At 46.2% G+C, this 27512-nt stretch overlaps 1 protein-coding gene and 1 long non-coding RNA gene across 8 annotated transcripts in view; one reads left to right on the forward strand and one right to left on the reverse strand.

Moving 5' to 3' along the window:
- LOC136146551 (uncharacterized) overlaps positions 1 to 10881 on the reverse strand; it is a 103649-nt gene extending 92768 nt beyond the window's left edge. For all 6 annotated transcript variants that reach the window (XR_010659011.1, XR_010659010.1, XR_010659007.1 and 3 more), the window contains exons 1-2: positions 10743 to 10881; positions 9990 to 10133 (exon numbers count right to left, since the gene is read on the reverse strand). This is a non-coding gene — a long non-coding RNA (uncharacterized lncRNA). The remainder of the gene's footprint in view (positions 1 to 9989; positions 10134 to 10742) is intronic.
- Positions 10882 to 11066: 185 nt separating this feature from the next.
- Positions 11067 to 22628, forward strand: BOD1 (biorientation of chromosomes in cell division 1). 2 transcript variants are annotated; one of them, XM_065905672.1, is made up of 4 exons: positions 11067 to 11511; positions 15925 to 16049; positions 20714 to 20910; positions 21853 to 22628. In XM_065905672.1, exons 1-3 carry the CDS (start codon positions 11275 to 11277, stop codon positions 20907 to 20909), a joined length of 558 nt encoding a protein of 185 aa, XP_065761744.1. In that variant the 5' UTR covers positions 11067 to 11274; the 3' UTR covers position 20910; positions 21853 to 22628. The 2 variants fall into 2 exon arrangements, with proteins under 2 accessions (XP_065761744.1, XP_065761745.1); XM_065905673.1 differs by lacking the exon at positions 20714 to 20910.
- The last annotated feature ends 4884 nt before the right edge of the window (positions 22629 to 27512 follow it).

A 27512-nucleotide genomic window follows, 5' to 3' on the forward strand; every position in this document is an offset into this window, starting at 1 on the left:
CCGGAGCTCAGGCAGGAAGGCAACGCTATCCTCACCCACGGGCTCTTCAGCTGCTGTGCTGTCTCCCCAGAAAGATAAGCACTTCTGAGCAGCCCCGGGATCCCTCTGGAAATAAACCCTCTGTGAGCAACGAGAGCTGAGGTTTCTGGGGTGCTCACAGGCCTCTTGGGCCCACACTCTGTTGCAGCTGCAGGGAGGAACCTGGCCAGACTGCGCCCCAGGAAAACACAGGGAGATGGGCCACTGTGAGCGGGGTCTGCCTGGACCTCTGAGGGGCCTCGCGCCCCAGCCCTTCCTAAAGTCATAAAGCTGACACTGCTAAAGGAGTGAGAACAGCTATTGGGACCATTGTGCCCCGTGACCAACAGACTAAACATTTAAGCTTCTTTCAAGATCCAGCCCAGGAAAAGTGCAGGTGCACCTTCTGAGACAAGCGGGTTTCATTCACACAGCACAAACCACTAATTCCTCCCGATACACACTTGCCACTTCTTCCTTAAGAATATGTACACCAATTTTTAACCAGAGGTTGTACCAGAAAGGTCCAATTACACTTCCCAACCTGCTCCATAGCCCTCTAGGGTCTGGGGACTTAAGCAGCCCTCCTGGGTCAGAGCTTTCACGATGGCAGAGGAGCCTGGGAGCCTAAAGGTCATGGAGCTGCCTTGTCAGTCTTCCTCCAGACTTTTCCATGAAACACGAATTTCTGTTATTTTGTGGTTTATAATTACTATTGATAAAAGCAAAATTCAACTATGTAAAGCTATTGTAGAGGCAGAAAAGTAACTGTTAACCACGTCTGTCTTCAAAGGCACATGGGGCTTGTTAAAAGTGTGACCTCATGTTCAGATGGCCTCTTTCATGGGCCTGGAACGGGGTTTGGAAGAGAGGGCTTCAGAGGCATCATCTGTGGGGCAACCTGTCAGGAGTATCTGGCATCTCACAGGCAAATCATGAGGGTGGGGAGTGAAGAAGAGACGGAGTGAGTAAGGGGAGAGAGGAGGTAATGAGTTGGGACAGAGGCTGGTGCACCCATGGGGAGAAATAGCTGACCATGAATCTCTCGGGACATATAAAGTCCTCTAAGAACAAGGAGGTTGAAAGTACAATTTGCAGTTTGTCTTCAATGTTGCTGAAATGTCAGTCTCTCCTCTGATACTCTCAGAACTCCAATCCATGCCAAGGAATCAAGGTGCTGCATTCCACAAGAAAATCCATAAACTAAAATGAACACAGTAGAGGCTGGAGTTCTGATGCAGAGGTGACCATAGAGAAGTTGCAGAAATCATGTCGTGGGGTCGGGCTTGGCCTTCTGCAGGGCCTAGGAAAGCGATGGTGGGTGGAGGGCGGGGTGGGCAGTGACAGGGAAGGAGTGAGCAGTCTAAGCCAGATCTCAAGGAGCAGGGACGCCCTAGCCAGCATCCACCACGTGAGATACTTCTTGCAACTTCCTCCTCCATCTCCCTGCCCCCAGTTTCACCAGGTCCAATCACACCCCATGTTGTCCCAGAGAAATCTTTGTCAATTTTGCATCTGGTATTTGTTCTGTCCCGTTTAAGGCCCACTGTTTCCACTCCAAGGTCAAATTTAATCCCTGAAATGGCAGCATTTGAGGTCCCAGCTTATTTCATCCACCTCAACTCCTGCTGGTCCCCACTCCACCCCAAATACGTGCTCTGCAACCCCACGGGACTGGCATCCCTCTGCAGAATATATCCAATGCTCTTCAAGATCCTGGGCCTCTGCTCAAGCTGTAACCCTCTGCCTGGGGCTCTGATCCTCTCTCCTCTCTATGTACTTATCCAGGAAAGGTCCTTTAGTTGCAATAGAAATGAACTCTGGCTGATTAATCAGCAAAGTTATACAGTAAAGAATATGGGCTGGGGCTTCCCTGACGGCTCAGTGGTAAAGATTCTGCCGGCCGATGCAGGAGACAAGGGGTTTCAGTTCCTGATCCGGAAAGATCCCACATGCCGCAGGGCAGCAGAGTCTGTGTGCCGCAACTATGGAGCTGTGCTCTAGAACCCAGGATCCTCAGCTGCTGAAGCCCACGTGCCCCGGAGCCTGTGCTCAGCGACAAGAGAAGCTGTGCAGTGAGAAGCCCACCCCACAAGAAGAGCAGAGCCCCTGCTGCTCTCAGACCTCAATGGTAGACCTCAGACCTCAAATGCTGCCATTTCAGGGATTAAATTTGACCTTGGAGTGGAAACAGTGGGCCTTAAATGGGACAGAACAAATACCAGCTCAAGAAAGTCCTGCATGACAAAGATTCAGCACAGCACCCCCCCACAAAAGGAATTCAAGGGGCTCCAGGAATCCCTGGAAAGGCCAGAGATCCAAGCCTGGAGATGACGTGGACAAGAGTCACCCCTAAAATCACAGCACTGGACATTCCACGGAGATGCCACTGCCCCGGGGCTGGGTCAGAACAGCATCCGGTGCCTCCAACATGGACCGTACAGATATCAGACACCCACCCCTGTGGGACCCCCACCACGGCCCCTCTGAGGCAGGACCCCACCTTCCGGAATGGAACTTGCTTTCTTCACCTGCCGCCTGCTGCGCCAAGGGCCACGGGGGCCTCTAATGGCTGCAGTGAAAACCACATGTTTAGGAAGCGAGGAAATCAAGGTTCTGGGCTGCCAGGTAGAAGAGGTCTCCCCATCCTACAGAGACTCACAGGCGGGGATGGCCCAAATGAACGAACATGCTCAAAGGCACTTCCATAAAGAAGGGCAACAGCCACCACACCCATGAGGACCCTGCTTGAATGCCGCCTTCTGGGGGATGGCCCCACGGCTGCCTTGAGCAGTGGTCTGTGCCGCTCTGTACCTTGTACTTCCATCCTCAGGAGCCACTATTGATGACCTCCCTCAAGGTATGAACGTGCTTCTCTTTACAGACAAGAGATGCAAGGGCCAGAGGGGAGATGTCAAGGATATTTTCAGGGGCACCATCAACCAAAGGCAATCACTTAGGTATCAGTGGCCAGCTGGGAACAAGGGTGAGAGTTGGGAGTAAAGGCTGAGGTACGGATGACAAAGATAAGCTAAAAAACCAACATGCCAAAAAGTGATCACCCTTTTGAGCTTGTTGATGGGGGTTGTAATTTTCTACCCAAATAGGCAAATGTTCCTGACCTGAACCCATTGTCAGAATCTCTTAGGAAACTTGTTATAAATGCACATGGCCATGACCCACCTCTCGGGAATGATTCTGTAGATTTGAGGGATGGCTGAGCATCTATATTTTCAATGAGGTCCTCAGGGAATTTTGATGAACACCAAAGTTGAAGAAAGACTGACCGAAGACATCTACAAAGGTATGTGTAGTGAACTAGGTGGATTTATAGTCATTCCTAGACCCGATCTGAAGGGATGGGGCCCAGGAGAAGGAAGCTGATTCATTCACGCTTTTAGTCAATCATTTGTTTGGTAGTTTCTATGTTCAGTCATTCCACAATGATGGATTTAGTGGAGCAATGTGGTCAGGTTTGTATAAGTCAGGATGGGCTAGATTATGCTGCAGTAACAAACAACTCTCCAATCTCAGTGGCTTAAAACAACCAAGGTTTATTTCTCAATCCTGCTGGTCCATTAGGGGTCACCTGGAGCCCCTACTCCATGACCTCTCATTTGGGCCCAGCATGATAGATCAGCCACTATCTCAAACTGTGCTGGTTATCACGGCAGGCGAAAGAATTCTTGGAGGGTCTCATGTCAGCACTTAAATGTCCCAGCCCAGAAGTGACACGAATCCTTTCTGCTTACAGCTCACTGGCCAGAACCAGTTACATGTCCCCCAGCTAACCCTCAGGGTGTTGGTTCAGGACTGCTTCACCTCCACACTACAGCAGGAAGGGGCAGTGCCTCAATCAGCAAGACAAAGCTTTCCCAGATACCCTCAGCTTCTATCTCCGTGGCCAGAACTAACACCTATGGTCACCCTCAGCCACCCAGGGAATCTGGGAGAGACACTTTAACAGGGTACACTGAAGCCCCAGATAAAACTGGGTTTTGAGGATGAGAAAGGGAATGGATACTGGGAAGGCAACTAGAAGCATACGATTCAATAGGGGAGTCCTGGAGAATGATAGATAGCATTCTACGTGTGAAAACTGAAAACAGACAGAATGGATCCAGATGCCAGCAGCAATAGCACGGATGGCCCAACTGTGAACCTGGCTTCACCGAGTCCACCAATTTAGGGACTGGTTAAGCGGTTCTCTATGTAATCAAAGATTAAAACTAGCAAGTAATAAGTATAATTCTAAATACATATTGGGATTTCCCTGGTAGTCGAGTTGCTAAGACTCCACCCTCCTAACCACGGGGCCAAGGTTCAACCCCTGACCAGGGAACTAGATTCCACATGTTGAGACTAAAACATCCTGTATGCTACAGTGAGGACTTGGAGTGGCCAAATAAAAATATATACTTAAAAATAATAATAAAATAAATACATATTAATCAGGATTTCTGCCCAATAACAGACTACAAGTGAGTACACTAGGATGTTGCATCAGGACCATGTTATCAGCTATTAGCTACTGAGAGCCAACCATGTGCCAGGTTCTGCATACACAATGTCTGTTTCACAACAAATGGTAAGTATTAACATGCCCATTTTACAGATGAGTAAACTGAGGCTCAGACTGGTTCTTGGATTATTCAAGGTCACACACATGATAAGAGAGGTTCCCAATCCACACTCAACCCAGATTTCAAACTTCCCATTCTTTTCTTACATTATATCAGATTGCCTCTTTCACTAAGCATACTTAAGTAAAAATAATTTGAAATGACAATATGCTAAAAACATCACAGCCTGAAATGTTATCTAAGATGCATATTTGGTGGGAGAGGCAGTGACAGCATTGATCAGTGCTGAGGACACCTGCTTATCAAGGCCTTGTGCTCTGAGTGTGTGTTTGGATCCAGTCGGTCATTAGAGATGCTGCAAAACATCACAAAGAAATAAACAAAAAGCAGTTGAGATTCCTTGGTGCAGATGTAGCCAATATACTACAGGCAGGAAATTTCAAGAAACGCGGTATACTGTCAATTAAATAATGAACATCTGTATGGCCTAAGGCTTAGTAAGGCTCTTTGGATGAAGATATGGAAGCAAGAAGACAAAGGGCCACACCACAAGCATGAATGAGGACCAACAACCTGTCTAACCCAAGTGGCTGTGGTGTCTAAATGCAGCACTGGACTTTGGAATGCTCCTGCAAGACTGGAAGGATACCAAGGCAACCCACAGATTTTCCTCTAGCCTTGGGGAAGGCTAGTTCAGCCATACATTATGGACAGCTCACTGGATTGCACCTGACCGCTCTGTAAACACAGCCAATATATTGATGATATTCTGCCATTTGGTGGAGGGCAGTATCAAAAATCTTGAATAGCCTGTTCCTATACCTAGAAGAGTTTTGCCAAGAGAATGCACTGGTCATAGCAAACATCCTCTGCCAACAACACAAGAGAAGACTCTACACATGAACATCACCAGATGGTCAACACCGAAATCAGATTGACTATATTCTGTGCAGTCAAAGATGGAGAAGCTATATACAGTCAGCAAAAACAAGACCGGAAGCTGACTGTGGTTCAGATCACGAACTCCTTACTGCAAAATTCAGACTTAAACTGAAAAAAGTAGGGAAAACCACTAGACCATTCAGGTATGACCTAAATCAAATTCCTTACGATTATACAGTGGAAGTGACAAATAGATTCAAGGGATTAGATCTGATAGGGTGCCTGAAGAACTTAGGAAGGAGGTTCATGACCTTGAACAGGAGGCAGTGATCAAAACCATCCCCAAGAAAAAGAAACACAAAAAGGCAAAATGGTTGTCTGAGGAGGCCTTACAAATAGCTGAGAAAAGAACAGAAGCTAAAGGCAAAGAAGAAAAAGAAAGATACCCAAATGAATGCAGAGTTCTAAAGAACAGCAAGGAGAGATAAGAAAGCTTTCCTTGGTGATCAATGCAAAGAAATAGAGGAAAACAATAAAATAGGAAAGACTAGAGATCTCTTCAAGAAAATCAGAGATACCAAGGGAACATTTCATGCAAAGATGGGCACAATAAAGGACAGAAATGGTATGGACCTAACAGAAGCAGAAGATATTAAGAAGAGGTGGCAAGAATACACAGAACTATACAAAAAAAGATCTTCACGACCCAGATAACCACAATGGTGTGATCACTCACTTAGAGCCAGACATCCTGGAGTCCAAAGTCAAGTGGACCTTAGGAAGCATCACTACAAACAAAGCTAGTGGAGGTGATAGAATTCCAGTTGAACTATTTCAAATCCTAAAAGATTTGTGAAGAAAGATTTGTGAAAGTTCTGCACTCAATATGCCAGCAAATTTGGAAAACTCAGCAGTGGCCACAGGACTGGAAAAGGTCAATTTTCGTTCCAATCGCAAAGAAGGGCAATGCCAAAGAATCTTTACTGTACAATTGCACTCATCTCACATGCTAGCAAGGTAATGCTCAAAATTCTCCAAGCCAGGCTTCAACAGTACGTGAACAGTGAACTTCCAGATGTTCAAGCTGGGTTTAGAAAAGGCAGAGGAACCAGAGATCAAATTGCCAACATCTGCTGGATCATCGAAAAAGCAAGAGAGTTCCAGAAGAACATCTACTTCTGCTTTAGTGACTACGCCAAAGCCTTTGACTGTGTGGATCCCAACAAACTGTGGAAAATTCTGAAAAAGATGGGAATACCAGACCACCTGACCTGCCTCTTGAGAAATGTGTATGCAGATCAAGAAGCAACAGTTAGAACTGAACATGGAACAACAGACTAGTTCCAAATAGGGAAAGGAGTATGTCAAGGCTGTATATTGTCACCCTGTTTATTTAACTTATATGCCGAGTACATTATGTGAAATGCCGGGCTGGATGAAGCACAAGATGGAATCAAGATTGCCGGGAGAAATATCAATAACCTCAGGTATGCAGATGACACCACCCTTATGGCAGAAAGCAAAGAAGAACTGAAGAGCCTCTTGATGAAAGTGAAAGAGGAGAGTGAAAAAGTTGGCTTAAAGCTCAACATTCAGAAAACTAAGGTCATGACCATCTGGTCTCATCACTCCATGGCAAATAGATGGGGAAACAGTGGAAACAGTGAGAGACTTTATTTTAGGGGACTCCAAAATCACTGCAGATGGTGACTGTGGCCAGGAAATTAAAAGACACTTACTCCTTGGAAGGAAAGTTATGACCAACCTAGACAGCATATTAAAAAGCAGAGACATTACTTTGCCAATAAAAGTCCATCTAGTCAAAGCAATGATTTTTCCAGTAGTCATGTATGGATGTGAGTGTTGGACCATAAAGAAAGTTGAGCGCTGAAGAATGGCTGCTTTTGAAGTGTGGTGTTGGAGAAGACTCTCAGAGAGTCCCTTGAACTGAAAGGATATTCACCCAGCTCATCCTAAAGGAAATCAGTCCTGAATATTCATTGGAAGGACTGATGTTGAAGCTGAAACTCCAAACCTTTGGCCACCTGATGTGAAGAACTGACTCATTGGAAAAGACCCTACGGCTGGGAAAGATTCAAGGTGGGAAGAGAAGAGGACAACAGAGGATGCGATGGTTGGATGGCATCACCGACTTCCTGGACATGAGTTTGAGTAAACTCCGGGAGTTGGTGATGGATAGTGAAGCCTGGCGGGCTGCAGTCCTTGGAATCGCAAAGAGTCGGACACGACTGAGCAACTGAACTGAACTGATACTTAGAAGATGGTTAAGAATCTCCCTACAATGCAGGAGACCAGGGTTCAATCCCTGGGTCAGGAAGATCTCCTGCAGAAGGAAAAGGCAACCCACTCCAGTATTCTTGCCTGGAGAATTCCATGGATAGAGGAGCCTGGAAGGCTATAGTCCATGGGTTGCAAAGAGCCGGACACGACCGAGCAACTAATATTACACTACATTATATACTTAAAAGAGCAAATTTCCCATTTACTCATTCATTATTTTTTTTCATCCATCCATATTTACCAAGAGCCTATATGTACCAGGCACTATTCTAGGTGCTTGGGACACAATGATAAACAGACAAACTCTCCCTTCATGCAATTTAGAAGTTAGCAGAGGAGACACTGGTTAATTAAATAACTTTCCAGCCCAGATGTAAACCTGTGACTGTATTATGTTATCAACATTTGCTGAGGACCAGGAATTATGCTAACTAGAATTGAAGCTTCATCCTCACCAGAGCCCTGAGGAACTAAGGCTCTGAGACATAATGCAACTTTCCCAGTCACACCACCCCAAAGCCATGGAGCCGGGATTCCAATCCAGTGTCATCTGATGCAGAAAGCCCTCACGCTTGGCTGCTTTTTCATATCTCCCTTGGCAAACTATGGGTCTCAATTCCAGTTTCTGCCCTTTCTCTTTTGGAGATCCAGGTTTAGCCTTGCAGTCGTCGACATAAAATATTCCAGCCTTTAATAAGTACATTTCACTGGGCTCAGGCAATGTGCTACAAATTTTAACAATGAGAGGCAATGAGTATTTTTTCCTAAAGGATATCTGAAAATGAGATCACTACCTGGGCCAAAATTAAAACAATATCTGCGTAGAAAGTTCTAAAGATCCTGGATTATGAATGCAGCAATGGCACCCCCTGGTGACAACTGCTGTGTACTACATGTCTTTGTATTTTGGGTGTAGTGGAAACTTACCGCAACTCTGGATGAGTAATAAGCCAAGAGAAGGGGGTGACAGAGGATGAGACAGTTGGATGGCAACACCAACTCAACTGACATGAGTTTGAGCAAATTCCGGGAGATAGTGAAGGACAGGGAAGTCTGGTGTGCTGCAGTCCATGGGGTCACAGAGAGTCAAATACGACTTACCAACTGCAGAAGTCTTGATTACTTTCTCCTCATTCCCTTGACCCTACCACAACCCATTTATAGCAATTCCAGAGATAAGGTCACAGCTATAAGATTCAACCTGTTTTCACAATTCAGAATTCTAGCAACTAGGATATGATACAAGGTCCTCATGAGACTGACAAACGATTAAACCATTTGCTGTCAGTCTCTGGGATCAGTTACCCATTTGGTTATGATGAATTAATCCATCATCCCCTGCTTTTTCTGAAAGTGGTGGCTACAAATGACACCCTCCTCCACCCACCCCCAACACAGATTCTCTCTCTGACTTTATCCCAGGATTATAGGAAATAGACCGAAACTTACACGTCTACTTTGAGCTAGGTATTGAGCTCTGGGCTGGAAATGGTCTTGGCTCTAAAACTTTAACAGTGGGAACAAGTGGCCAATTAACCTATAAATTATTCACTTTCAATTACAATAATTGTTACAAGAAAGAGGCTCTGAGAGTCTATACAAGCGAGACAAGACCAATTAGGTCAGAAGGTCAGAAAAGTTTACCCTGAGGAAAGAGAGTAAGGTGTGCCTGTCAAAATGGAGAAGAGGCTGGTCAAAGTGATCAGAGAACTTACAGAATAATGAATTTGGGGCCCAGGCAGCCTGAACCCAGGCCTCTCCTGGGACTAAAAGTGGGTGATGAGTGTGGGAACAATTAGGAGAAATAGTCATTAGGAAATCCCCAGGATGGCTAAAGTATTAAGAGATAATGTTGGTTATTAACTTAACCTTTGAGGAAGACTGAACTTGAGTTAAAGGATGAGTATAAACTATAACACACCAACATTCATTTTAAGGGCTAAATGCTTTTACATGGGAAATATTGGAGTGGAGAGCATCCATAATAGAGAGATCTCGATTACTTCTCTTCTTAGGAGCCAAGGATATTGAAGACTTTACTATTTACATACCCTCCACTGCTTATGGAAGATGAGGAAATAACAATGCCTAGGTTATGGGCAGGAGTTCAGTCAGTAACAGGCAAAAGCTGAAAGGAAGAGAGGATAGTGGTGGCAGTTCCAATGGTGAATTGTAGCTACAAAAAATTGAGAAAAAAAGTCTTACCTTTGATGTCAGCTAGCTCACAAAATGTAGTACACCATAGGCTAAACATTGCCAAGATTTGGATTCAGGAAACCTGAGTTCAACCCCTCCTCTTCCATCTTTAGCTAGGTGATCAGGGTAACAAACTGTGCCTCATTTCTGGATCTGCAAAGTAGCGACAACTGCTTTTTAGATTGTGAAGTAGCGTATACAAAGTACTTGGTATCATGCCTGTAAAATTCCAATTACTCAACATTCATTTATTATTATTATAGGCTTCCCAGGTGGCTCAGTAGTAAAGAAACCACCTGCCAAAGCAGGGGACAGACACAGGAAATGTGAGTTCTGTACCTGAGTGGGGAAGATCCCCTGGAGAAGGAAATAGCAACTCCAGTATTCTTGCCTGGAAAAATTCCATGGAGAGAGGCGTCTGGCAAGCCACAGTCCATGGATGTTGCAAAGAGTCAGACAGACTGACCAAGCAAGCCAAAAAAAAAAAAAAAAAAGACACACACACACACAACAGAATCAGGGGACTTTTTTACAGCACAATTTTCTGTTATTTTTCAATTTTCTAAAATAAGTATGTATTTCTATTAAAATCAGAAGGGGAAATAAAACCCACAATTTTTGAATAAAAGAAATGACTAGTCCACTGCTTCCCACATTCCCAGATCATATCTGTTGCTCAAAAAGGGCGTGGGAATACATGTTAAAAGCAGATTCCCAGGCCACGACCTAGAAATACTGAATCAGAATCTCTAAGGGACAAACCTGTTAATCTATGCATTCAATCAGCCTAGCAGACGATTCTTACAATCAAGTACTCTGGAAACGCGCAGATTTAGAGCGAGGGGGCAGTAAGGGGACAAGGGCGAGGAAGGCCAACCCACGCTGCGGCAAACACTAGGGCCTACGCCTACAAGTCCCATTCTGTCCCGCAAACTGGAGACTCGCCCCGAAGCCTGCCGGTAGATGTAGTTTCCGTCCGCAGACCTCTGCCTATAAGAGAGCGGGAGCTGCCTGCCGGAAGACCTCCCGCCCCACAATGCAAAGGGAGGCGGTGGCGTCACTCGGAGAGCGTCCTGGACGCAGCGGGCGGTTTCCGCCGCCTCTGGCAGCAGCTCCGCTACCTGAAAGACTCCCGCGGCCGCTGTCGACGCCGACGCCGCCCTTTCCTCCTCCGTCCCCGGCGCCGCCGCCGCTTTCACCTTTTCGGGCCCCTCCGCCACCTCTCCACGACCTAGGCCCTCTGTTCCTGAGAGGAAGCCTTACTCGGGCCCCTTCGCGGGCCAGGCCCGCAGCCATGGCTGACGGCGGGGGCGGCGGGGGCACCGGCGCAGTGGGTGGTGGCGGCTCGGGACCGGCCTCGGCGGGGGCGGCGGCTGGCGCCGGGGGGGCCGGCGGGAGCGGCGGCCCCATCAACCCGGCCTCACTGCCCCCGGGCGACCCGCAGCTCATCGCGCTCATCGTGGAGCAACTCAAGAGCCGGGGTCTCTTTGACAGCTTTCGCCGGGACTGCCTGGCCGACGTGGACACCAAGGTCAGCTGAGGCGGTTTGGGCTCATGGGGGGCGGGCTGGGCGTGAGGCTGCTAGGGCTGCAGCTTCGCATTTCCAAATCTGAGAGAAAAACAAAAGGTACTTTTCAAATCTCAGCAGCGAGGAGACCGCTTGGGGCAGTGTAGGAAGCTTTCTGAGGGATGTCCACGTGGGTTCGGCTCCCCGCCCCATCCTTGCTCTGTGCGACTTAGCCCAGCAGCATCTCTGAACTTGGGCACCCATTACCGGTTTCACAGCCTCGACCCTGTATTTCCCAAGATGAGACTCCTTAGGCACCTCAGTAACAAATCTGAGGATGTTAAGGACACTGGAGAAAACCAGGTAAGCATGAATGGTTTGAATGCACAGACATCAGCCTTTCTTCTTTTCTCTAGCTCAGTGATTTGCAGGCTTGCGTATGCAGTTAATTAAAGTACATTTCCATAGAACCAGCACCCTTATTTTGTATTCCATCATTGGTTGAAAGATTCTCTGTTAGACCCTAATGCCAAGGTCAACCAGCTAATACAAGGCTGTTTCACTTGACCTTGCCCAGATTCCTTTGTATTGAGTGAAGTCACCGGTGTTGTGGCAGACAAAGAGTAGTCGCTGAAATGATGTTTACTCCCTTTTCAGAAGTTTCTCTCACATGACTGTGGTTGTAGACATAGGAGGCTCTCTTACTGAATAGGCTCCTCTAGGGAAGTAATTTCTCCTCTCTGAGCCCAACATGGAAATCTTTTGCCTACCCCACAGAAAGATTGTGAGCTTAAAACTAGGCCTTAAAGATAGGTTATCCATTAAACATTTATTGGTTAGGTTTCTGGACACAGGGTCAAGTAAGTCACTATCCTGTCCTCTAAGTGTGTATTCTGGCATAGAAAACTGAAGTGTAGACCAGATAATATGTGTAGTAAGTAGTGTATACTGTTACTAAGATTTAAAAACTCATGGAGTAGTTCTCTCCTTGAAACGGGATACTTAATTTTTCTTGTTTAACATACATATTGCCAGTGCCTCCATGTTTTCCAGTCCTGGGTGTTGTCAGCTTCCCATCGCAAGTTCCCCACTGTTTCTTATGTCTCATTAGGTTTTATGTGGCTTAACCGATGTAATATATGGTTTTTTTTTAGTCAGTGTTGAGAGTCTGTTGGGGTAGAGGGAATTGGAGCCTTCACCACTTAACACCTCCTTAGATGTTCTTTCCGGTTGTCACCAGGTTGTTTCAGTTCTTGAGGTTGTTGTCTCCAGGCACACCCTTTGCTGCTTTAGTCCCATGGTTCTCAAAGTGTGGTCCTTGGATCATCAGCGTCGCCTCAGAGCTTGTTAGATTGCATATCGTTAGGCTCCACCCCAGACTGCAGACACATGGCCGGGAATGTGTACTGCTGATGTTTGTCATTTACTTTGCAATACATCTAAAATATAAATGAATAGACTGATAGGTTAAGAAGAGAAAGTGATAGTATAATAAAACATTAGTGACAGACACTGTAGATCTTTCACTTCATGAACTGAAGGGATTTTTCTATATAGTCAGGGTCTGTAAAGTTAGAGTTTGGTTGGTGACATTAGCTGTTCTTTGTCCTTTTCAGTCAACAGTCCTACCTAAAACTGGGTGAATTATTTTGAATAGTAAAAGATATAGTATCAGGATTGATGATTACACGTGACAAGTCTAATTCTAACTCCTGTGAGCAAAGGGGGAGAATCTGTCGACCCACGGGAATCTAAGGAAGGATAGAATTAAAAACTGCCAGAAGGGTAGGGATGCATTTAGATGCAAGAATTCCCCACCAGGTCTGTCTAACCCTATGTCACTGCAGAGCAGAGTCATCCAGAGTTACCATACCCTTGGTTACATCTTACAGCTCTTCCTCTCAAAACAACTACAGTTGAAGAAAAAACATATCCCAGGAAATACCTGCATTGTCTAAATGTGGGTCAGGCAGCCACCCCTGTGGCCAGGAGAATGTGGCTCCCACCGCCCTACCCCGTGAAGAGGGGCAGATGGTTACCAGTAAGAAGGACTTGCTAGGCGGATAGTACCTGGGTATCTGTGAATTTTAGTCCTCATCCATCTCTCTGCCTTTCTCTTTTCAGGTTTGGTGGAGAGTCTTTGTTTGTGAGTCATGGCCTTTGGGAAGAGCCCACTCACAGAATTGAGGCCTCTTGATTCTTTTGTCAGTGTCACCTACCTGACTGTTAACAGACTTTTGCCAGAATAACACTACATAATAAAGCAAATCTCAGTGGCTCACAATAAGCATTTGTTTGCATGCTGATGGGACTGCAAGTCAGCTCAAGTTCAGCTGATCTAGATAGACTTGGTGGCTCAGCTATAGGCAACCTGGGCTTAGGTCCAAGCTGTGGTTGGGGGAAGATCTCTGCATGTGTACTTTTCCTACATCCCAGGCCCGATGGACAGAGGTTGCAAAGAATATACCCTCATAGAAGGTCACCAGAGTACCAGAGCCATGCCAGATGGCACAGCCACATTTAGGACTTCTTGTCAGCGACGCAGTATTATTGAAGTGAAAGTCACTCAGTCGTGTCCAACTCTGCAACCCCCATGGACTATACAGCCCATGGAATTCTCCAGGCCAGAATACTGGAGTGGGTAGCCTTTCCATTCTCCAGGGGATCTTCCCAACCCAGGACTCGAACCCAGGTCTCCCACACTGCAGGCAGATTTTTTACCAGCTGAGCTACCAGGCACTTCATTGGCCAAAGAAGATCACACTGTTAAATGCAGCATCAGTGGGGTAGGGAAGTGGTCCCTGGCCACAGTGGGAGGAGAGAGGAATGAAGTGTGAAACAGCAGTGCACACTGTTAGACCAGGTTTGGACAACAGCACCTGATGGTGCCAGAAGATCTTGGAGGCTCAGAGTGCACATTCCTTGTGTTCACATGCATTCCCTGTGTTCATCAAGCTCCTTTCTGATTTTGTTCTCCTCATACTAGTTGGATTTAGAGAGCAGTAGTGCCAGTCAAGGAGAGCTTACTCCTTGGAAGGCAAGTTATGACCAACCTAGATAGCATATTAAAAAGCAGAGACATTACTTTGCCAATACAGGTCCGTCTAGTCAAGGCTATGGTTTTTCCAGTGTCATATATGGATGTGAGAGTTGGACTGTGAAGAAAGCTGAGCGCTGAAAAATTGATGCTTTTGAACTGTGGTGTTGGAGAAGACTCTTGAGAGTCCCTTGGACTGCAAGGAGATCCAACCAGTCCACCCTGAAGGAGATAAGTCCTGGGTGTTCATTGGAAGGACTGATGCTGAAGCTGAAACTCCAATACTTTGGCCACCTCATGCGATGAGTTGACTCATTGGAAAAGACCCTGATGCTGGGAGGGATTGGGGGCAGGAGGAGAAGGGGACGACAGAAGATGAGATGGCTGGATGGCATCACCGACTCGATGAGCATGGGTTTGAGTAAACTCCGGGAGTTGGTGATGGACAGGGAGGCCTGGCTTGCTGCGATTCATGGGGTCGCAAAGATTCGGACACAACTGAGAGACTGAACTGAGTACCAGTCAGGCTCCTTTGGGGACTTACGTTTTGCTTCCTGTCAGCCTCTCCCAGTATTCCACAGACTTTGACTTCAGCCTGTGTTTGTGAGGGCTGAGTGGCTTCATTTTGTGCAGAGGGCTTTCATGGGCCCTTGCTTGTTGCTGAGAGCACCCTATGAGGTAAGCGGGGCAGTAATATCTGTTTTACAGATGGAAATAATTGAGACTCAGGTTGGTTGAATTGTTGAAAGTCCGAGAGCTAGTAAGCAGTGGAGCTGGGCTGGGACGCATTTCCTTTGATTTGGAAACGGCCCGGGTCTGACCTTGGCTTTGCCACATTTTAGCCTTGTAGGCACGTTGTTTACTTTTTCTAACCCTGAATCCTGTAACATGAATGCAGAAGAGAACTAGTAGGACCAGCCTCATAGAGTTATCTGAAAGGTACGTGGGGCAGTAGAGCATCTGGCCTCACACCTGCCTGCCAGGGGGTGCCAGTGGTGAAGCACCTGCCTGCCGGTGTCGGAGACATGAGAGACACGGGTTTGATCCCTGGGTCTGAAAGATCCCCTGGAGGAGGGTATGGCAGCCACTCCAGTATCCTTGCCTGGAGAATTCCATGGACAAAGGAGCCTGGCAGGCTGCAGTTCACAGGGTTGCAAAGAGTTGGACACAACTGATGTGACTTAGCACTCACACACGCGTGCCCTAAAGTAGGCACACGGGTTGGTCATTAGTCCACGCTCTGCTATGCTGTATGATGACCTTCATGGATGTGCAGGGAGTGTATTTAAGGACTTGAAATTCTGCATTCCTATGAAAATCTGTGTTCTGAATGGCAATTTATAAAACTTTGGTGCATGTAACTTCTGACCTCCCCCCCCCTTTTTTTTTTAATATTTTAGCCAGCTTACCAAAACCTGAGGCAAAAAGTGGATAATTTTGTGTCAACACATCTGGACAAGCAGGAATGGAATCCCACGATGAACAAAAACCAATTGCGAAATGGTCTGAGGCAGAGTGTGGTTCAGTAAGTAAGCAGAATTGAAAGTGAAAAGGCAGTAACCACAATTGTGACTCAGAAGGCCAGTGAAAGGCCCTGTTTGGTCAAGTACATGGTCTATAACCCATCAGGCTCCTCTGTCCATGGGATTATCCTGGCAGGAATACTGGAATGTGTTGCCATTCCCTCCTCCAGGAGATCTTCCCAACCCAGGGACTGAACTTGTGTCTCCTGTGCCTCCTGCACTGGCAGGCAGATTCTTTACCACTGAGCCATCTGGGGCGCCCCAAATGCATGGTAACGTCTAGCAAATATGATATACAAGTTGCAGCAGACCCCCACCCCCCAGTTAAGCTCAAGTAAGCAAGGAACTCAATTAAAATTCTTAATACCTACAGAGGCCTCCTGTGCACGTCTCTACCAGGAAAGGTATTTCAAATTGTTAAGACGTATTTCAGGCTCTTTGAAGTTTTCAGTGTAGCGTAAACATACACTGGAGTTCATATCAATATATCAGTGTTTGAGCCTTGGGCAAGAGCAGCCGGATCTTCTCACAAGCCAGTGTGAGTTATACAGATTTTCTGAATCCACATGACCCCTCTAAAGTGTAATGGTAGTGTTCAAGAAGGCATGAGGTCTTATTAAAGTATATTCTTCATAATAGCAAACTGAACCTGTTAAAGAGGTGCTATTGATTGCTCATCCAAGTGACTTCTGCGCGTCACTGGGCACAAAAGTGGAGGTGGCTCATGAAATCTGGTGTCCTGAGATGAGCTTTTTCTTTTTTGTTCTTAATACCAGTGCTTATGTTCAAGTTTTCTTGATCCACTCGCTCTCCTGGAATATCTAAAAGCTTGTGATGCTTTCCCCTTTAAAAAGAGAAATGGTGGGGAATTGTGGCAAGTGGAAAAAAAACAGTATCAGAAAGATACATGGTGCATGATTCCACTTCCATAACATTCATGAACTGACATGTAATTGTAGAGACGGAAAATAGATTAGTGATTGCTAGGGCTTAGGGTTGGAGCGGATATGAGTGTGGCTAGGAAAGGGTAGCTGGAAGAGGGTGGGATACAAGTGAGTATTTTACTTGTGGTGGTTCATGAAGTTTCTTACGATAAAATTGCACAGAGCTATGTATGCAGACACCCAAGTGCAGCTATAACTGAGATGTAAATGAGGTCGAGTACCCATGCTGGTTTTTTGGGGGTTTTTTTGCCTGCCCCCCACCTTTTCGGAGGTGTTGTTGACATACAGCTTATTGGTTTCAAGTGTAATTAGTTTCAAGCATAATGATTCAGTTCGTGTATATTTTGAAATGATCACCACAATAAGTAGTTAACATCCATCACCACATATGGTTACAGAATTTTTCCTCTTATGTTCCTGGCTTCAGTATTGTACTGCAGCTGTGCACAGTACAAGCATTAGAGGTGTATGGGTAAAGAGTGCATTGACCTCCCTATGTATTTCTTTGTAACTTTCTATGAATATATAATTTCAAAATAAAAAAGTTTTGTAAAGTATAAACAAATGTTTATTAGCATGCGAGCACTTTCAATATGGCTGATGAAATCGGAATCTTTCTAAATGAAACTAAAATTTGTAAAAGCTCTCAGAGTTAGAGAAGAAGCATGATTCCAGAAGATGCCCAGTGCCTTGTCATCTTGGATTCGTTACCCAGAGCCTTGTTCCTCTGGTAAGCAGACTGGCACAGAAGTCCTTCAAACAGAAGGGGACAGTGGCTGCCACTCAGAGCAGCCGTCTCACGTTTGGCAGTGGTCCTTATATCGGTTATTGCTCAGTCTCAGTTCAGTTGCTCAGTTGTGTCTAACTCTGCGACCTCATGGACTGCAGCACACCAGGCCTCCCTGTCCATCACCAGCTCACGGAGTTTACTCAAACTCGTGTCCATTGAGTCGGTGATGCTATCCAACCATCTCATCCTCTATCGTTCCCTTCTCCTCCCACCTTCAATATTTCCCAGCATTAGGGTCTTTTCAAATGAGTCAGTTCTTCGCATCAGGTGGCCAGAGGATTGGAGTTTCAGCTTCAGCGTCAGTCCTTCTTCAATGAATACTCAGGACTGATTTCCTTTAGGATGAGCTGGGTGGATCTCCTTGCAGTCCAAGGGACTCTCAAGAATCTTCTCCAACACCACAGTTCAAAAGCATCAGTTCTTTGGTGCTCAGCTTTCTTTATAGTCCAACTCTCACATCCGTACATGACTACTGGAAAAACCATAGCCTTGACTAGACGGACCTTTGTTGGCAAAGTAATGTCTCTGCTTTTTAATATGCTGTCTATAACTTTTCTTCCAAGGAGTAAGTGTCTTTTAATTTCATGGCTGCAATCACTATCTGCAGTGATTTTGGAGCCCCCCAAAATAAAGTCTGTCACTGTTTCCATTGTTTCCCCATCTATTCCCCATGAAGTGATGGGACCAAATGCCATGATCTTAGTTTTCTGAATGTTGAGCTTTAAGCCAACTTTTTCACTCTCCTCTTTCACTTTCATCAAGAGGCTCTTTAGTTCTTCTTCGCTTTCTGCCATAAATGTGGTGTCATCTACATATCTGAGGTTATTGATATTTCTCCCGGCAATCTTGATTCCAGCTTGTGCTTTATCCAGCCCAGCGTTTCTCATGATGTACTCTGCATATAAGTTATTGCCAGTCTTTAAAAAAAAACTATTTGACAACTTAAGTAACAAATCAGATGAAACTTTTTTAACCCTTCCTTCTAAAAGATTGGCAACCATATTAACAAAGCACAAAATGTTTTAAATATTTGAAAAGGTGCCAATAATGGCATGACTGTCAACATTACTGTTAATTTTTAATGCTTGTTGATATCATCCTTGAGGTATGCATGTGGCACTTCTCTTCATATATCTTTCATATGAAATGCAACACAGAAAAGTGCTTACAACAGAAATGCAGCATAACAAGTAATTAGAACATCCCTGTAGTCCCACCCAGGTTGAGAAATAGAACATTACCAGCACGCCCACACCCCATGCCCTAGCTATCCCAGCCCTGCCTCCCACCTTTCCCGGTACCCGTCCTCTCAGAAGTTGACCATACTCCTCACTAGGATGGTTCTTATTTCTTGCTTTTTTTTTCATAGTTTTACCACCTACGAAATTATTCCCTGCTTTTTGATTTGATCTAGAATGCATTTAACCTGAAAACATGGATTTGGGTGTCATAATGAGACTTTTGTCTGTGATTCCTGCTAACAGTTTGAATTTGAGGCATTTCTAATGACGTTTTACAGTGAAGATTCGCTCCTTCACCCTGCCAGTGCAATGCCGCAGCCCTCAGCATTGGCTGGCCAGCTCCGCGGCTCAGGCCCTGTCTGCAGCACGGAGGAAACTACGTGATAGTTGTTCGTTTCATCTTCTGTTTTAGGCACCTGACAATATTTCTTACTTCCTCCTAGCACTTTTAAAATCTCCAGGAAAGGGAGCTGTACTCTTGGGACTTTGTTTTCCTTGGTCAGAGTTTCACCTCCAGTAAAGACACCTGGGAACCTGACCCGGGAAGCGGGGTGATGGAGGTCGGTAGCCCTTGGATTGTGACTCGGGAGAGGTGGCTTTGCTTCCCCGCTGATGCACAGGCTGCTGCTGACCTCGGCGTTCCCTGGGCACACACTGTCTGTTGGGGTCTGCTCGTGAGTGCCTCTGTACGCTCTCGGTGGTCCATTTACGTCTCGGCTTCCTGCTGATAAGCTGTCAGTCCCCACTGGCTTTAGGGAGCACCGTATTCACTGCTCAGCCTAACCAGTTCAGGGCCTATTTCTCATCTCACTCATCACTGCGTGTGTTTGCTCGGTTGTCTCCTGGGCTGTGCCCTGACACACCATTTGCCCCATTACCTCAGGAACTATTTATACCCAAGCAAAAGCTTGAATGGCCCAAGAACTCAAGTCTAAAGGAAAGTAAGTAAAACATGTCCACCACACCTGTGAATGGCATTTGAATATTTTCATCCTTTGAGGAGAAGAGTTCAGTGACCCTGCGTGGACTATGTTCCAAACGTGATTTGTTTCCTATGACCTGGCTACCCACTCCTAATATTTGAATATAGACATTTTGACTAGTTTTTGTTCTGTTTCAGAAAGCACCGGGGCTGTGTTTTAGCCCCTGAGGAAGCTTAGAAACAGTCTATTTCTTGTCTGTTTACTTGTTTGCTCCCAGGTTGCTTTGTATGTAGCACAGCCGGAAGGCCTTGCTGAGTTGCTGATGATGCTGTGCGCCCTCCCAGCCATGACCGGTTTGTGCTGTGTGAGATTTGGGGCTTAGCCGGGTTGCTGCCGGGGCCCACTTCTGCTTTGACGTGAGGAAGAACAGATACTGAGGGAAGTGGAGTCAGGTGGGAGGCCTGCTGGCTTTGCTAGATTGAGGTTTTCATATCTACCCATGGCGTCGATTCTTTGGACCATACTGTTACTGTTTGCCTTTGGGAGAGTTTTGTTTGGTTCTTTTGTAGAAGGTTGCGCTGGGAGTGGATGAGATTGTGAGTTAGGAATAATGCATTGCCCTCTAAAGAGACCACGGCTTGGACCCTATGTGCTCGGTGCACTTTGAAAGCACTCTCGGGGCTGTGCCTTCGGCCAGGTGGACACTTGCTGGGCTCTCCTATGACACTTGCAGGCTTAGTAATGGGATAATCTGTTTGTCTTCTCAAGGTCAGGGATGTTGGAAGCTGGAGTGGACAGAATTATTTCCCAGGTGGTGGATCCCAAACTGAACCACATCTTCAGACCACAGATAGAACGAGCAATTCATGAGTTCCTGGCAGCCCAGAAAAAAGAAGCCGTGCCAGCACCACCCCCAGAGCCTGAAAGCCAGGACCCTGCTGCTCCATCCCAGGACGCTTCCTGAAGTCAGTGTCCGCCTTCTGTCCAGGGGCATTCACCTCTGGCTTAGCAATATAGGAAGTGGATAGAAAAGGGATAAACCATTGCCGAGGTTCATGTTTCTTATCTGTTCAGAAAACTGTTCACTGCAAATGGATTTCATTTTGTTGTGAGTCATTTTTTACTGAGAACTCATTAGTAGCCTTTTCCTATGTCAGTGAGTGTGATCTTCTGTGCCAGCAGAGCTGAACATTGACGCCATGAATAGATGCTTCGTTAGAAACCAGCTGGGTTGCTGGGTGTGCACCCGCCACATTCACATTAAAGCCTTGTTCTGAATTGCCTAAGTGAATGTCTCCCCTAGACACGAGTTAACGGGCCTTACAACCTGAATATAAAACCAAGCAGTGCATTCTAAAGTGCCTCCCAAATGGCGCTCAGAATCCACCTTAAGCCCTCTTGGGTTTCCTTATAGTATTTATTAAGGATTTCAGTTTACCACCGTCCGTTACCATGGGATTCTTCTGCTATGACCACCCTTTTTTTTTTTTCACATTTGAAATTTAATTTTAACAATCAGCTCTAGATGCACAAAACAATGCTGTTTGCAAGGGTTGGGAGACATTAATAAACATACGCAGTTTTCACCAAGTAAGCCGTGGTGATAACCATCACGGTGTGCCTTACCCTCTCATTCTACACTGGTGTTCTCTTTGAAAGAGTCTTTAAGATGTCTGTTATTTTTGATTAGTAAAGTAAGCATCAGTGAGTGAACAAAGCAAGAACATCAGGCTCGCATGGGGAGCTCATGAGACAAATTGTCCCTTTGTGCCTACATTAGGAGAAAACCTCAATTCCATTATGGAGTATAAAATATTCGCTTCAAGTCTTTCTTTCTAGCTTAATTCCTTTGGGAGCATAAACATAACACAAAACTAACATTTTTATTTGATTATCTTTCTTTTTAGAATATGCCTGACATGTTTTGGAAGCTCCATTGAATTAACGGTGAAGACCTGGATTCAGTTACATAAGAGCACAACTTCAGAATGAAGACAGGCCGAAGTCCTCACTGACTTCAGAATTCAATGTCGACTGTGGGGCGGTGTCCAGAGGGAATAGGGAGCAAGTGGGTCTATAGAAAAGTTGACCATGTGGGCCCCCACATTGTGCTGCCGCCCAGCTAGCCTGTCCAAGAGGGTGACACCCCGTAGACACTACAGACATACTAAGAAACATTACATCACTTTGGGGTTTGTCCTGAAGCGAACCTTTGTACTTGAACTTAGAGATTGTGTATGGATTTTAGGGTTTGTGCTTGAGGATAATCAGAAGCTACAGTGAAGGAACATAACCAGTCCTAAAGGTGCAGTTTCAAAGAATTGACAGTAAAAGTTAGCCAGGGGTGGTAGGGTTTTAACAATGCTTATTTGATACTATCAGTTTCTGAGAGTTGCAAATCAGAGTTTACAAGCCAGTAGCATCAAACAGCTGTAAGGTCACTGTGACTCCCTTGTAGGTGACTCTTTAGCTTCCACTTCCTTTCCCCTGCAAGAGGTGTCAAGAGCAGGACCCTGGAATGCCTGAGGAGATGCAGACTTAAGTGCAAGGAGAAACATTGGCAGGCTGTCCGTCTAGGGCTTCTTCCTGTCCTGCAAGGGCTAATGAGTTGGGTGTGTTTATTTTATTCTCATGTTTGTGTTTAGAAAGTGAATAAAGGGACTTGAGTTTTGTAATTAAATCATTTGATACTCTGAAACTTCAACTAATTCTTAGACCCCAGGTTGGAGCATAACCTTTCTCCTCTACCATTCCTGTGCAAACACATGACTTAGTGGCAGTGAAGGGCTGTAGACATACCTTGGAACTGCCGCCGTCCTGCAGCTGGTGGGTGTACCTGGAAGTGGTCCTCTCTTCCCCGGACCATTGCCTCTCCTCCTCTTTAGTTGAGGGCAGTGTGCTCTTTCCCAAACTTGCAGAAGTGTCACCAGGGCATTTTAAACAACGTGCAGCCTGATTTGGAAGTTCAGAAAGACCTGAAAGTTTCCGACAAGTTCCAAGTGATGCTTTCACTGCTGACCCTTGGCATTTTGCATCCCAAGCTTTGGATGATATCGGAATTCACTTCAAACTAAGAGTCTTTGGTTCTTAGTTGAGCCTTCTCCTGGATATTGTTACTCAGACTTTAACCTATTCCACCTTTACCATCAATAACCACAAGTTAGGACTGCACTTCTGTGTTTAGCAAGATGTTTGGGCAGCATATCCCCTTATTTTAAAACAAGCTGACCACATGTTTAGGGAGGTGGCAGTTACTTCTGAAGTGTGTTCTGCTTCCAGGTAAAGCAGGTTGCCGCCCTTTTCAGTTTGGGAGTCAACAAGCAGGTCCTCGGTGGCCAGAGAAGGGCCCCTCTAGTCAGTCCTCTTCACTGAGAGGTAGATACGGAAGGACTACCAGGCCTGTGCTCTGCAAGGAAGCAGCCCAGACTTGGACCCCTGCTCAGGACCATGAGCCTCCTTCCCAGGGAGGCTTGTGCTCCAGAAGGGAGGTCTCAACAGCCCCTCTTAACTGCGCCAACATTCTGCCCATCCACCACTGACCTCAACCCACTGACAGCAGTATAGAGCAACCCAGAGAAGCGTCTTCCTTCTCTCCCCAAATTGCAAGTGACTGTTGTGCATCTTTTTGGCAGACAGTTTAGGTCCATCTCAGTTCTCTTTTTTCAGTTATAGAAGGATGTACCAGTTAATGAGAAATACCCTGATTTTCACAGAATGTTAAATATGCCAAGATACCAAGGAGATTTTTTTTTAATCATTGTTATATCCACTAAGAGTCACCATAGACTAGAGAGAATTTTTTCAAATGAGATCATCAGATTACAGAAGTGACTAGACACATTAGTAGTGTTGGGACAGAAGGCTGACTTTGACTCTTAGCTGAACCAAATTGAAAGGGAAGTAGTCCCCATGTTCCCTGAGTAAATGTAGTCAAGTGGGCAGCCTGCCAACATGGGAGCAGACAGCACTAGCGGGGCTGGGACGTCCAAAGCCACCTCTGCCTCAACTGGTCACCTGCTAAACCTTTTTGCATTCTCAGCAGAGTTATGTTGAATATTAGGCATGCAGAGCCTAGAAGAATGATCTGTGTTCTAAGAAAAAGTGAAATTCCTCCCTGACGAAGATGAGGCCACCAAAACTATCTCACGGCTAAGCACCCTTGCTCCAGCAAGCTCCTGAATAAGAAACTAGCTGTCTCAGACCTCAAGTCTTCTTTCTCTGTAGGTGGAAAAACCACTAATATTTGCAAAAGCCTCATGAAGCACAGAACTAACCTCTGTAAGACATCAACAAATACCAGCCTTTAGAAACCATCCAAGCCTTGGAGTCATGATGATATGATGAACGTCATGTTCATGTTTGTGGTCCAGTTCTTTGACACGGCAGCATCTCCCATTGCAACTAGAGACTGCTGCCCCCAGCAGCGTTCCAATTTAGCCTAAGTACTTCATTGGTATTGCCAAACTACCATGTCTGCCCAGTCGTGACTGTATAACCCTTGGCTTATAGCGAAGTTTGTGGCTCCTAGATCAAGATTTTCAAGCATTGTTTTATATCTCTCATTCAACCTTGGCTTCTGTTCACTCAACTGGGGATGTAGGGGTTCCTGTGCATTTTGCAACACTCACTAGTAGTGTGGACTGAATAAATGCCAGCAGATTCTTTACAGCAATACTTCTGAAAGCATAACCACCCAGCCACCAGTGGGAAGCATCAGCATCTCCTGGAGTTAGAAACACAGCCCTGACCCCAGATCTACCGATTCAGAGACAGTTGGGGGGGGGGGGGGAGGGGCCAGCAAGCCTTTCATACAGTTCTGATGCACCCTAAAAATCGTTTCCACTTTAGGAAACCTTTTTGGAAAGTCGGCAATGCTGACTAGTGATGACAGTTTAATTATATTAGTGGGTACACATAGCGTCCACATAGTGGGTAAAATGTGTCTCTTTTTCCTAAGGAGCAAAACTACCTCTCTCACTAATTCTGTCATTAGTCCCTTGCAAGGGCTGCATTTGGCCTTTTTGGCTTAGAAATATCTGCATGTAATTTAAGCTCCCAAGCTTTCAAAAGCTTTAAGCCATCTTCCAAAGATGAGTTTGCTACAGTCCATGGGGTCGCAAAGAGTTGGACATGTCTGAACAACAAAAACAACAGAATTTTACCAGGAACTCTGCAGAAAGGTCATCAGTGGCTCAAGATAGAGAAAAAATGTCTGCAGAGATCCAGCAAAGTTCAGGGCCTGGCTTGTGCCTGAGACTGGCACCAAGATTCAGGCTTGGAAGTTGTGTCTGGATTAGCACTGGCAGGAGGCCAGGCCCTGCCTCCCTTGGCTGGTCAAAGGCTGCTGAAGGGGTGGGAAGCAGACAGGAAAGCCGGCACAGCCAAGCTTTCTTTGGCGCTGTGTGTTGCACCCTGTCCATCACCTTACCCGTAGAGAAGCCAGGAGGTCAGCTTTTATGGTCTGGCCTCTGGGGACAGGCTCAGCTCCAAGGCCATACAGTAATAATGACCCATCCTCTCAAAGTAGTAACGCTGCCGGAGACCTAGGCAGTCTTTCTGACACCAGTCTCCCAGCTGCCATTTGGCCATCCTTCCCGAAATGTTGCTTTCATCAAGTATCCTCACTCACAAACCTTTGAAAGTAACAGTAAGGGAACTAGTTGCCTACCAGATAGCAGACATTTCCTTAGACACAACTTCATTTAATTCTCACAACCCTGTTATGTAGGGTCTATCCTGACTTATGGATGAGGAAACCAAGACTCAGGGAGGTGAAGCATCTTACTGTTAAGTAGGGAACTATTAAGTATGGAAGCAAGGTTTGAACCCAAGCCTCTGAATTCAAAACCTGTATTTTCCCGTCCCCCTCACTCTTTGTTACTCTGCCTCCCTATTAGTTAACAGAACAAGTTCAAATTTGTCAGTGCTCCGGAGTCCACACTTCATTCCAAAGGTAGCCCCAAATCGAGTCAACTTGGCATCTCAACACAAGCCCTTAGTTCTAGCCCCCGTTTGCCCACTTGCTCAAGCGCAGGTCTCAGGGCAGAGTTTGCAAACTCCCAGGCCACTCCATGCGCCTCGAACCATGTTCTGTCGGCCAAGGAGCTGTGACTCTTGTCTCTTATTTTGTTTTCCAACTATTTACCAACATTTCTAAATGGGGAGACTCCATACAGATCTGTATTTCTGATTCCTAAAGGAGAATGTCAAGGTTCAGAAATGCTTTTGTGTCCCACGGATAACAATCAGCCTGAGTGTGATGGCAGCTGACCATTTCAGATGACAGGTGGGGCGTGTAGGTGCCATTGGCTGGCCTCCCCCATTTCCATCCCCCTACTGGCCCCTGAGGACACGAGAACTGGAAGTACTTGCCCCAGAGGGTCATCTTGTGATTACTTTAGATTATTCAAAACCATCTCTTTAGCTACCTTCTAGTCCTTTTTTTCATAAGAGACAAGGTTGTTAAGTTACGCGAGTTGGGCTCTAGAATTTTCAAGATGGGAGGCAGCCTGAGGTTCCCGCACATCCCTGTCTGGGCGCCCAGGTAGGACCACCCGAGGCTGTGTGAGGGTGACACGGCAGAGACAGCAGGAGAGGTGGGTGGAGGAACGAGGAGGACGCAGCACCAGGCGTCCTCAGAAGCCTTTCACTGCCCCGAGGGGCAGTGTCGCCAAGGCGAAGACAGACGGAGGTTTGTCTGTAGTTAACCTGTGTCTGCAGCTTAACATTTTGTAAATGAGGGTGAAGGGTGCAAAAATGCCGCCCCAACTATGGCTGTAGGAGTTGACATGCCCCCACAAAATAGGCTGCTTTGTACATTATTTTGAAGAACAGCAAATGCAGGGAGGTGCTTTCTCTGAACTCCTCTCATCTGCCTCAAGACAGATCCTCCCAAAGGAACTCGGTTGTCACAGACGCCTCCTCTTTGGTGACGAGATTCAGCTCTTTATTTCTCTTATTTATTTAAAGCAACAATGCCTGTATGTGGGAAGACATCCCAAGGGTACAAATGGGTTTAACAGGAGAAGTTTCCCACTGTGTCCCTTAAGGACCCCAGAGACCATTACTGTTACCTGGGTCTATACAGATCTCTCCAGAGATGATCTGTGCATATATAAGCGTGTCTTTATATGCTTATATAAGGTTTTCATGTCTTTAACTGGGACACACTCTACCTCTCTGACTGTCCGCAGAGGTTCCTAGAAAGGGGATGAGAGCCGGCTGGGCGCTGAGTAGTCAGCACGTTCTTGGAGGCGGGGGGAGGGGGCGTTGGGGAGAACAGCAGGCACGCCGCAGAGCTGTGACGTTGATGCAGTGATGTGGAATGGTCAGAATAAAGGTGCCCTGTTTGAGAAGTCGCTGTGTGCTGTCCACTCCAGCCACGACAGAAGGGCTTCCGTGCAGTCTCCGGCTCTGCAGTGTGGAGGCGGTGCCCTGTCCCCAGAAACACAGAGGCAAACACTCACTTGAGATTTCAGGGACAAGGGTCAGAGCGGAGAAGCTGTTCACCTGCAAAGCCTGACTTTTCTCCTCCAGTTTCTGTTATTGTGGAAAAACATGCATACTG

The sequence above is a fragment of the Muntiacus reevesi genome, chromosome 14 (assembly GCF_963930625.1).
Source record: "Muntiacus reevesi chromosome 14, mMunRee1.1, whole genome shotgun sequence".
Lineage (NCBI taxonomy): Eukaryota > Metazoa > Chordata > Mammalia > Artiodactyla > Cervidae > Muntiacus > Muntiacus reevesi.